The sequence below is a fragment of the Calypte anna genome, chromosome 2 (genome assembly GCF_003957555.1).
Source record: "Calypte anna isolate BGI_N300 chromosome 2, bCalAnn1_v1.p, whole genome shotgun sequence".
In the NCBI taxonomy this organism is placed as follows: Eukaryota; Metazoa; Chordata; class Aves; order Apodiformes; family Trochilidae; genus Calypte; species Calypte anna.
In genome coordinates this window covers 130,124,976-130,137,703 of record NC_044245.1, presented here as the reverse complement: position 1 = coordinate 130,137,703, position 12,728 = coordinate 130,124,976, and the positions used below count along the sequence as shown (strand labels likewise).

At 38.4% G+C, this 12,728-nt stretch overlaps 1 protein-coding gene across 1 annotated transcript in view; it reads left to right on the top strand.

The window, feature by feature from the left end:
- RGS22 (regulator of G protein signaling 22) overlaps positions 1-12,728 on the top strand; it is a 65,142-nt gene that overhangs the window by 15,006 nt on the left and 37,408 nt on the right. Inside the window, exons 4-9 of the mRNA XM_030444700.1 lie at positions 3,089-3,174; positions 5,002-5,164; positions 5,468-5,639; positions 8,526-9,198; positions 9,730-9,891; positions 10,794-10,974. Of these exons, the coding sequence (XP_030300560.1) occupies positions 3,089-3,174; positions 5,002-5,164; positions 5,468-5,639; positions 8,526-9,198; positions 9,730-9,891; positions 10,794-10,974 (1,437 nt within the window). The remainder of the gene's footprint in view (positions 1-3,088; positions 3,175-5,001; positions 5,165-5,467; positions 5,640-8,525; positions 9,199-9,729; positions 9,892-10,793; positions 10,975-12,728) is intronic.

Below are 12,728 nucleotides of genomic sequence, written 5' to 3'. Positions count from 1 at the left end.
AGTTCTGGCATCCTTACCTTTTTATTTTCAAGATGTTCTTCAGCATCAAATTAGACAGGATAAAATTGGGAACTGGAGCATTATAAGCACCTAAGAGACTACCAGACATTATAATAGGGTGTGAGATCTTACCCTTAAACAGTAGCTTTGGAGGACAAAAATTATACTTCACAGGGATAATGAATTCATGCCTTGCTTGCTTACTTTACATTGGTGTGCCTGATGTGACTGCATTTCAGTCACAGTCAAGGCCAGTCTAAGGTCTTGCTACATTTTTAGAAGCAGTTGCTCTAAATTATGTCATAGCTGGAAAGTTGGGAGAAAAGCAGGGAGTTGTAACAGACTACTGCTTTGCCCAGTATATATGTAATGATTTTCAGAAAAGAAAACAGTGTTGAGAGAGGTCAAAAGGCAATGTTTAACAAATAGTAATGTGAGATTCCAATTATCTGCATCTAAAGTGACAAATGAGACAACAGGACAAGGCTCGCAGACATCCCTACTGTGGTAAATCATTATTTTCACAAATAACTTGTTTGAGAGGACAAAAGCAGAAGAGCTACTCTCGATACTTTATTTGCTCTCAAGATTCAATCAAGGAAAAGTGATCATTGTGATTGTGGATGGAGTTTCTTGACAAATTCAAAGCCATTGCCTTGTTTTCAATATTCCTTACATCTTTCATGTAGTCTGGAGCACCAGGGCTCCTGTATTATTTAAGAAAATATTACTTTCTCTGGGCTTTTTTTGTAGATGGGAAAATGTACCATGGCCTTTTGAGGAACAATATGTTTTGGCACACTTTTCCTTTTTTAGAGAAAGGGTGATTCTTCTTATTTTTTTGACTCCTAATTTAGTGCACATCCAGCCTCATCCAGCTCAACCTGGCACCTCAAATGGCCTGCAAAACAGTGTGCCAAAAATTGTTACTGCAACTATGCAAGGTGAAAGAAGTCAGATTCTTTCATTGCACCATGCAAACACTAAACCAGAAGAAATCTTCCCAGACCAACTGCATCAAGCATTTTAGTTCAATCCAAATAGGATTTGATCTTTCAGATGCTTGGTGAGGTTGCTTCCTTTGCTTTGATTGCTTTCTTCACACTCTCTGAAGAGATTCACAATTTTTTTTGAATGTTGCATTACTACTTCAGAGTCAGCTTGAGTGGCCATCACTGGCACATTACTTCTGAAGATGAGCTATGATCAGAGAATCCTAGCAGGCCTTTCAGGCTACAGCATGAATTCAAATACATCTTGCTGTAGAAATACACCCAGTGGTGTTTTTTCTGTATTCTACTTTCCTCTCAGACTGTTACAAACACAGATAAACAAAAGTTCTCTGCATGTGTCCATGGACGCTTGCACATATGGAAGTATGGACGCTCTTCATATGGAAGTATCGTCATATCAATAGTCAAAATCAGCTTGGTTCTAAAATATATTAAAACAAAAGCCTGTGGAGCTGGGTAGTATTGATCACAGCTATGGAAAGAAACTGGCTGGCATCCCACATACTTTACTTCAGTGAAACCCCAGTTCAGCAAAGCACTTAAGTATGTGTTTAACTTTAATCAAGGGAAGCTAAACACATGCTTAAACTTAAACACGTGCTAAAAGCTTTGCTGGATTGGGTCCCAGCAAGGCCTAAGACTGACTGGGTAAGGAAGCTAACCAAGGTAACAATACCCATCAGATTAAATGTAGCATCTTTCTCTAGGGAAGGGGAAAGAATAAAGGTTCTTTCCTTCTGATAGTATTCAGAAATTTGTGTACCAGCCATGTAAAGAATGAACATGTTATGAATCACTCAGATAAAAAAATAGACTGTGAGTCAGTAAACACATACATATTAAATGCCAAAGTAAAGAGACAATCTTCTGTATTTCAAAAAAGCTTGTCAGTTACCAAAAGGAGGCATACACTGTGTGGTTGGGAGTAATTAGTCTCCATCTCCACAAATTACATTGTATGAGCCACTGCCAACATAAGCTTTCCATATTTTGAAATATTTTCTTCTCACTAAATGAAACCACCCACTTTCTAATCCCCTACAGATATATGTGAGGCAGAAATAACCCTTGTCCCTAATGGAATATTAGCTCATGGAAAGAAAATTTAAAACGTAATCTACATGAACTGGTTATTTGATACAGCAAGTGGCATCCATCCTTACCCAAACTTCACCTGTTTTTATGGACAAGTGGAGTTGCTGCGTTCTTCCAAATCATCAGTTCCACCTTAACTAAAAGGAAAAATGCACCTCAGATAAATAAAACAGGTCATCCAATGAGTGGAAAATGTACACTCTTAAAAAATATTTAGAAATATGTTGTGTGTCATTTCTAAGGGAAACAGCTATGGATCACTGTGGCCCATGGTCACAGAGCTTGTTCTCTGTGTAGCTTGCAGCTCAACACTTCCCTTCCACCCCAAGCCCCTCTATGGAGGCACATCCCATCCTGCCTTGGTGAGACTTGAGGCTTAGACTGCCTGAGAAGAAATTTTTTATGAGCTAAGTTCATAACTCACTTAGATTTCCAGTACAAGAGTTACTGTGTGCAAGGCAGTTATGCAATGCTCCAGTGTAAAAGTGGAGAGGGTGACACAGTTGTGGCTTTTTACTTGTTTGATGTTAATATCCACAGCTCTTCCATTCTGAGAGTATAATTTAGTCTAAGTGTTTCTTATTCATCAACTTCTTGAGAAAACACGTAATAATAGCTATTTATAAAATGTAATTAGAAAAATTAGTATTTTCATATTGCAGAAGAATTATGAGCATCTAATTTACATTTAGAATTGTACAGTAAAAGAATGATTCATACACACATTTTTTCTGAAGAAAAAAACCCAAACATGTTTTGTTAAAATATTGCACTCTTATAGATAGAATCAGACTTAAGGCTTATTAGCTGTTAAAAGGCAGGTAGATTAAGGCTCAACTAGATAAACAAGATGCTGGTCACTCTGAATTTGTCTTCCTGAGAAATGCTTCTGTAGAAGGGGATGGAGAAATTCAGTTACATGGCAAACAAAACAAAAAAGTCAAGAACACTGCAAATCTTTGGCATTTCTCTTTTAACAGTGTCTTGATCGAGAACAAGCAATGCAGTGGATTAAGAAAGAAAGGCTTCCAGCATTTCTAGGAAGTGACTGTTACTTTGAATACAGGTATTGCAATTTTTTATGCTCAGTTCTAAATTTGTATTTTATTTGGTATTTTATTTTATTATTTGGTTTTCTCTTCTGACTCTCTCATCTTGGTGGTATCCTTAATATGTTTTCTCCCACCTCTTGTCCTGCTTAATTTTAGCATTTAAGTGACTTGGATAAAGTAAAGTCAGTGATTTTTTCACTCTTTATTCTGTAGTTTTCCTTGGATGTGAATTACATACCATGTCACACATCATTACAGAGAATGAGTGGAGTTTACTGTTTTCTGAATCTGTGTTCCACTGAGGTACCATGGTAGCAATGCATCTCTCTCCAATCAGTACAGTGGACATGTAAGTGGAAGATATGAATCCATGAAATCTGGTTGGAAAAATCTGCCAATCATCCTTATTTCAATTATTTTTTGCATTTTGGGGCCCACCATCAGACTTCATTTTGCACGATTCTCTGTGGGATGGCATGAAATAGTTGGATGCTTTACAGTTCTACACTTGCTATATTTTTCCAGATGCCCTTTCAGCAGATGTTCTAGAGATTTAGTTTGCTTTTTGGAAGGATCTGCCTCTATATCCCTTATGTTTCTGTCTAGGTGCTGATAACTCCATGTGTTTTGGGGGTTCTAAAAGTATTGTTCACAAAACTTATGTCTGCTGGTTGTAATGACAGAGTAGTTATTGGGGCATACAGTTCTATATGAAAATCTAAAAGATATTTTAAACTTTCAACATCCTGAAGCCAGCAGTTAAATTTAGGGGGGAAACTGCACAAACAATAAGCAAATCATGAAAGAGTGCACCATTTCACTATTTCATCATAACAGCTTGCTTTGCAGGTATATGGGCCTCATGAAACACTGAATATTTGATCTTTTGCTATAGCAAAGTATTTCCTTGATCAATCAGAGTTACCTAAGAGAATGATATACAATTACGTTTTAATATGTGCCTCATTTTCATTGGTATCAGTGTTTTAAGTTGCTTTCCTGAACCAGGATCAAGAGAAGCTGAGATGTCAGAAGGGAAATTTGTGTTTAAAGATGAAGCCACCACAACCCTAGAATGAAATCCTATTTGCCCTCAAAGAGTGGGGACAAATGAAACTGGGCATTAAGCTTATTCATGGTCATAGGCTCAAGAACAGGCTGCTTCTTCCCTTCACATGCACCTTGCTTGGTTTTGCACTGCTTTCTAACTGTACTTACAAAATCCTGACACAATTCTCAAGCCCAGAACTTCCACATTATTGCTGTGTGGTTCTAAGACTGCCTTTTTCTTAACATCCCAAAGCTTGTAGATACCAACACAAGGTAGCACTGAAGTACTGTTTGGTATCATGAAGTCACAGTGCAACCAGTAGAACATGGTGGCCTTGTTATCAACCAGAAAGTTCAATATGGTCACTGCCATGGCAGTACTGCTGGAAGATTGCTTGAATTATGACCAGGAAACATAGTGCCTGGCAGTGACACAGGGCTTCTGCAGTCTGGGAGATTAGTTCCATTTTAGCAATCAAAATGTTCAAAGGTTTCTTGGCAGGGTTTGAGACTACTTAGGCACATGTAAGATATCCTGCCAGAAATCCATCTCATTGGTAAAGCTTGATAATGTAAAGCAGGCCATCAGCTCTAAACTTGGTGAACAGTGGCATGGCAGTGCTGGCATTTACTTAGGTGACAGCAGGTAAGGGATCAAATAATGAAGCTGATCATTAAGTTCCTTGTAGCTATTATCATGGTTTTTATTGGTTATTCTAGGAGAAAGTCACCTCTTTCTCTGTACCAAAAGCTACAATTAACTATTTTCTTGTCTCAACATTTAATTTCAGGCTTGCTAAATTGATATCGCAGGTAGAATGGAGCAGGACTGGCATTAATTTCATTATAGATAGTGACTATTATCCCTGGATAAAGAAAAAAGATTCAACTTCTCCCTCTCCTGAGGAGGATGACACTTTGTTAACTACAAAGAAGGACATATTGCCTGGCCAGGTAAAATAAACATGTTTAGTGGGTGTAACATCAAGCTAGATCAAGTAGATTGAATTAAATTATAGTTACTGAGGTCACAACCTAATTATACAACTGATTCTCTGAATATCTCTTCAAAGCTCTTTGTACTATAAAAGAAGGTTAATCAGTTATATCACAACTTAAACATAACTGAGAACTATTGTTATAGAAATCTATGCAAAAGAACTGAAAAACATGACTACAGACAGTAAGGCCTCTGCTCTCAGAAACATTGCAGTAAGTAGAGAAATGTGAATTATTTTGTGACATTTCTTTTCCTAGGCTACAGTTTCTCAGACAGAAGATGTGTCCTCATTAGCAAAACAAGGGGAACTAACGAGTACTACAGATTCATTTATGCATCCTGAAGCTTCTAGTCAAATTCAAGACATTGAGTATTTGCCTGTGCAGCACGAAAGAGATGATTCATTAAGTGAAAATGAGAGCCTTCTGGGTAAGTAACAGGGCTTGGCCATGGTATTTATACCACAAGTCTGAATAGGTGGAAAGAAAAGGCATTTCAAGGAACTGCTCACTTCACTTATTACCTTCTGGGTATTTCATGGTATCTTAGGCTTCAGATGGGGATTTGTTCCTTTCCACAGTCACAACATCAAATTAAAATTTGAGCTGGTAGCCAAATGATTGATTCTGTGATTCTGTGATAGCAGAAGAAGCCTTTTTTTTTTTTTTTTTTTTTTACACATTTCTGTCTCATGGATGTCTGTAATTTTCAACCCAGGGGCTTTTTTTCATTTGAAATATTTTGAAAGACTTTCATGTCTGGATTCTTTGGGTATTTGATAATGTATGATTTGTGTTGCAGCCATCTTCTTAGGGTATTTATGTTGGGCACTTAAAGACCTTTTGCCTGCCAATTTCCATGAATCTTACAGAACGCAATGATTTGTGACACTTCTGTCTGTCAAATCTAACTGAAATTCTTCAGTGGGTTTCAAAGGTATTGGAAGAACATACAGAAGCACATATGGACATACCTGAAGGCAAAACCTTGCTTCTCCTTCCTCCCTAAACCCATGAGGATCCTCCCAGGACATATATTTCTTATTCATGGATTATCACTGGAGTTACTCAAGTTTGTAGCTCATGACACTACCATTTTTTGGAGTGCTTTGGGCAGAAAGGTCTCAAGTGCATCATTCTTGGAGAACATTATAATTTAACATTGCTCTGTATTGCAGTGGGCTGGCAGACCTATGGAAAACCTGCCCAGGAAAGTTGTGGATATCCCTTCCCTAAAGGTGTTCAGACTAGGCTGGATGAAGCCTTGAGCAACCCTGTCTAGTTGAGAGGCATCCCTGCCCATGGCAGAGAGGCTGGAGCAGATGGTCTCTAAGGTCCCTTCCAACCTAAGCCATTCTATGATTCCATGAAAACCCTTTTGTCTCTTCTTTTGCTGCAGTTTTCTGCAGTCAGCAGCATTTTGTCTCAATGAGTATTTTACATATTCTCCCTGGAAACTTTATAACATAGACTTTCATTTTTTATGTCCTCATTACTCCTCTTTATGCTTATTTTGTGGGAAAACTAGAATTCTTTCAGTCAGAAAAGTTTTTTAAGTACAGTATCAGCTGGTGTATGGATAAGACACAGGGAGCTTTAAGGGACACTAGCTATATTTCTCACAGCCTGCCTGTGATTAGAAAGAACTCGATAACTAAAGATATTTCCTGGCCAATCCAGTCTGAATTCCTTGCCCACTGCTTCGGTTTTATCAGGGTAGCAATCACTGTCTTGAGCAAAATCCTGAGCCTCTTGGCTTTTGATTACTTGAGGTGTGTATGTCTCTTCCTGATTCCCTCAGGTCCTCTGAAAATGATTTTCATGTTTCAGTTTCACAGAACTCTGCTGAGAAGCTGTAGTTTTTCTTTGTGAAGTGAAAACAATTGAAATAGTTTATAAATCAGGTATTTTAAATCACTGATTTTTATAATAATGTCAACATATTGTCCTATGGATACTTACACATGAAATTAATGTATGTGCAGAACATGGAGTCTCCATGCAATGTTCCTGATCTGCCTGTGACAGTAGCTACCACTGGTTAGATGTGGCTTATTTTCAGTGGAAGGTGGAAGGAATGTCTGACTGTCATTGACCTTTATTGACCAGGGCACTGTAGAGGATTACACATGGTGATAACATTACAAATGCAGATTTAGATGATCTGAGAGATTTAGCCTTTTTTCTGTCACTGTCTGACATGGTGCCTGTGCTTCCAGGCTGTAGCAGTCTCCTCACTGATGATGTTTTGCCTGAGGAATACAATGGTGTATGCAAGTCTACAGCTGTATGGAAATACAGAAATACAGTTTATTCTGTGGTTTCAACACTGGATTGATACAAAGATATTGTAGAGTCACAGTTGAATTATTTATTTTGTTTACTTAGATTTGGCCACCATTCACAATATCTGCAGTTACTCTGCTCAGATTTATAGGACTGACTTGTACAGCATTAACCTAAATAAGAAATATGGGTAGTCAAGGTTGTTTTTCCAGCATGCCCCAGAAATACTTGATTTGTTAGAACTCTGGCAGAAGTAGAAAAGATATTAGATCAATATAAAGCCAGAATTATGTTTCTTTATCAGCAGACCAGGGTGGCAGCATGGGCTTAATAGCATGGAGGTGATGAGAAGTTTGGTAAAAGGAATAAAGTGGAGAAATGTAGACCAGAAAAAACAGGCTGTTCTGAACTTGCTAGTTATGAAACATCTCTAAATGGAAAGGAGCAGTTTCTGGGTGGCAGACTGGACTGCAGGATTGTTAAATGTTTCCAGAACCCTTGACATAATAATTTGTTTTGTCTTCCTATGTATGTCAAGATTTTACCCAACTGACAGAGGCTTGTTTGATGTTTTAGTCTTTTGCAATAATCAGCATAAGTAGACAAAGAATTATCACTTGCTAGCTCCTTCATGCCTAAACAAAAAACAATCCTGCTACATACTGTGACTTTGATCAAACTTTGAATGCTCAGGAAGAAACCAGGCCTTGCCTCACAAGGTGGTTTAACAAGAGCTGGGATGCTCAGCTGAGTAAACAAGAAAACTGGCTCCAGAGGGATTTGTTCTTGAACTCTGTTTCTCTGCAGGAATTCAACAGGGAATGAGTTTCTCAGTCATGGGGCTGAGCTTCTAGCCAGATAGCAATAGCATATGCACCTCTGCTACTCCTTGCTCTGCAGCGTGACATGGGCTGATTGTTCTGCAGCAGCACCACGGAAAATTGTTTCATTTTTTAACTGGGAAATGTTGATATGCAAGAGAACAGTCCTAAATCAAAAGTATTCAATGATTTTTTCTGATTTAATGCAGAAGAAGGCTCCTGGCCTACAGAATGCCAAGAACAGAGTTCCCTTTCCCCTTCAAGGACAGCATCACCAGAACCCGACAGCATTAGGGAAAGATCCAAAGACGCTGATGAGAGTTCTTATGTGATCGTTCCTGAACCTCCTTCCCACACTCAGTTAAGAGTTTATCTGGACCCAAAGCAGGACAGTGCATCAAAAGAAGAAAATGAGCAGGGAAGTGCAACTTTTCACTCAGTGGAAGAATTCACACCAGCTGATACAATAACAAAGGAACCCATTTCAGAGCAGACCAGCCAGCCAGCTGCTGATATTGAGAGTGATGTGGATCTCCACAAGCTGCCTGAAGTGTTGATAGAGGAGTTAGAAAATGATGAATTTCCCTGTGGTACTGAAGAGTCACTCTTTCCCCAACATTCTCCATTAACTGTCTCGGACTCCAAGGCAGATGTAAGAGAAAATGATACTGAAGAAGTAAGCTTAAGATCAAGTTCTGAAAGTGATGGGACAGACAGCAGGAATTCCTGGTGTATTCGTCACAAGACTTACGACACTCACAGCAGACGTGAGTTTGAAAGATTCAAGAAGTTCATCGAAGGAACCCTTGGGGAGAGGTACTGGTGGCTCTGGATGGATATTGAAAGACTAAAAGCTCTTAAGGTCACTACAAGACAGCAAAGGTATTTGTTGTAGTTTTAACAGGTATTCCCAGTGTTTTAATACTTGTAACCCAGGTAGATAAATGCAAGTTTTGAGATTTCAGAATAAATTGTAATGTTGGAATAAACCAGACACAATTAAAGTAATCGTGAGTTTCCTGACAAGGTAACTCAGGAATGGGTCTTCTGGAGCTGAAAGGTTACATAAAGTCAAAATTGTGTAATATTAAGGCTTTATTAGGAAGGTATTTGGAAAACAGTTGGGAACAGAAATCTAAAAAAGAATAAAAGAAATTAAATTCACAAGGATGGCATTCAGTATGATAAACTGCTTTTAGTGAAAGGCACTGCAGGATTCAAATTGTCTATTCTATGGCAATGTACCTTTTATCTTATACACAACCTGTCTAATTTGCAGAAAAATTGTTTTGGCTTCTGCGACTTGCAATTAAAAACATGTTGCATGACAGCAACTTAACCAGTAGGATGAATTGTTCTTGGTTCTGTATAATATCTGATATACGCTTATGTGACTATTTCTGTTGACTCAAGGCAACTCAGTAAGATGAAAAAACTCTATCTGCTGAGCAGTGGAGACTACTTCCTTGGTTTGGAAGTATTACTGAGACTTGATCTACTCCATGGAGATCAGTGGAATATAAAGCATTTACGATGGATTCAGCCTGAAGTTGTGAAACCTCTACTTCTTTATTGGTATGAAAAAAACCAACATGAACTAAAGTTCTATTGTTTAACAAATTTTCCTTTTCTTTGGTAAGTTTATTTTATTTTATCTCACTTGCAATTGTTGGAAGCTATGGCATCATAAACACCAGCAGATTTTCAGTTGAGCCTAAACTACACTGCAGTCTGCTGAGAAACCAGGTAGATCTGCTTTACTGAGCTCTTGTTATTTTACTGCTGGAGCATCTGAGCTACTTTTTGTACAGCAACCTTGGGTATCATTCAACTAACATTTAGGCAGGATTCTGCAGGATAGAGAAACTTCTCCAGGCAAAAGAAGTTAATTCTGTCCTAACCTGTTAAAGTTTCTAAGGATGTTCTGTATACATTTATGGGTAATTTGACCCTGAGATTTCACTGTTCAATCTCTGTTGTGCAAAATGTGTTTTATGTATTGACAGCTTAAGTGAGGGTACAAATAATAACCTGTTTCCAAAACATAAGCTAAATTTTTGAAGGCATCTCTTCCCCAAGGGGGATTAACAAATCACAGACATAAACAAATACCTGCAAATGTGAGCTTTGTTGTGGACTGTCATGACTTCTGGTCCATGTTTTGTGACTTAGAATCCTTTGCTATACTTTCCTGTAGGAGACCCATACAAAGGCAACTTAATGTGATTGTGCAGAATTTGCAACCTAACTTTATTTATGTGAAGATTTGCTTTAGATTTGTAGGAGTGCAATGTCCAAACATATCTTTCATACTATTTTCTTCTTCTAGGTGCATATAGCACCATATCTTGATGCAGTAAACACCATCATGGGAAAAAAAAAAAAAAAAAAAAAAAGAAGAAGAAAAGAAAAGAACCCAAATAGCCCAAACTTTCACATTTTGTGAAACTTCTACTTACTAGCTTTTTGTTCCCTAGGGGTCCCAGATTTTGTGTTGCCCATTCAGCAGCAATAGACACTGCCAGTGCAAAACTGAAGCTTTGGCACACATGCCAAGAGAGACCAAGGGTGGATGTTGATCCTTTTCCACAAATGGTTTCATTGCTACCATTGACGACTAAGTCTGGCACACCTAGGATGCCACTTTCCCTTCCTCAGGTAGGTAAGATAACAACAATGAAAAACAAAGCCTTGTCCCATCAATAACAATAAAACTCCCTGAATTCAATCAGACAAGAATATGGTACTTCATTGTTAAGAAGTCAAGATTTAGGAAGATTGCCTCTTGCAGATGGATATTTATAAAAATGCAGCAAATTTTTACTATACTTTATGCAACAGAGTGCTATAAATTGATTCAAATTAGCTTCTCAATTGTCTTGTCTATTGTGTAAGTCTTTTGGGTAGATATTTTAACTTGAAATGTTCATAACTGCAAGACATGGACCTTTTGCTGAGTGTCCAGAGAAGGCCCACAAAGATATCCAGAGGTCTGAAACACCTCTCCTGTGAAGACAAGCTGAGAAAGTTGAGGCTGTTCAGCATGGAGAAGAGAGGGCTCCAAGGACATCTTATATTGGCTTTCCAATACCTGAAGGGCTCTCTATGAAAGCTGAGTAGGGACTTTTAACAAGGGTGTAGTGATAGGACAAGTAACAATGGTTTAAAGCAGAGAGTAGAATCAGATTAGACATTAGGAAGAAATTCTTTAGTGTGAGGTTGGTGAGCCACTGGAATAGGTTGCCCAGGGAGGTTGGGAACACCTTATCCCTGGAAGTGTTCAAGGCCAGGTTGGATGGAGCTTTGAACAACTGTGTCTAGTGGGAGGTGTCCCTGCCCAATACGGGGGAGTTGGAACTAGATCTTTAAAGTCCCTTCCAACCCAAACTGTTCCATGGTTCTGTGATTAAGGATTTAGCTCAGATTCTGCCCTTCAACCAGCCTTATCTTAATCCAGAGTAATTCTTACAGCTTCACTGCAGCTACCTTGAATCTACCCCTCATGTCTGTAAGAAGGGAAGGGTACTTCTCATTTTCTATCACCACAGCCATTTAATCAGCTACACCTGGTTTTTGCCTTCTACATGAGCCACACAACAGAGATCTTTCCTTTTCACAGTGTGTAGCTTGCAGGGGACCACTTCAGTTTTTACTCTGTTCTTCCTTGAAAGCATAAATTTGCCATATGACTGCAACAAAACCTGCAGGTTTTCAACAACACAGTGGTGGGCCTCAGGACAAAAGGTACTTGGAGAATGTGAATTGAGACTGTGGTTCCCAGTTCCCAAGAACTGCATGGACTATACCACAGAACTGATCACACACACCCTTGTTACTTTGAGTTGGGTAGTTTTAGACTACAATTATATATTTTTGAAAAGCTATTTCATTGAGATAACAGAGGAAAAACAATGGGACAGATCCCCCATTCAGAAGAAGCTGGGTTCAGAAGATCAGAGGTTCCTGCTGATCACAGCAGAGTGGGAGCCAGAAGTGGCTCCCTCTTAGAGAAATGGCTTCTGTCTTCACAAATTGTGCTAATGGCCCAGAAAAAGGCCTAATTCTACAGGTTTTCCAGCCCCTGTTGAGTTTCAGTACTTGAAGAAAACTATGACCTGGCACCCATGGCCCCTGCAGAATCAGCTTATGGACCATTTCTTTCTTTCTTTTCTTTCTTCTTTCTTTCTTTCTTTCTTTCTTTTCTTTCTTTCTTTCTTTCTTTCTTTCTTTCTTTCTTTCTTTCTTTCTTTTCTTTCTTTCTTTCTTTCTTTCTTTTCTTTCTTCTTTCTTTCTTTCTTTCTTTCTTTCTTCTTTCTTTCTTTCTTTCTTTCTTTCTTTTCTTTCTTTCTTTCTTTCTTTCTTTTCTTTCTTTCTTTCTTTCTTTCTTTCTTTCTTTCTTTCTTTCCTTTCTT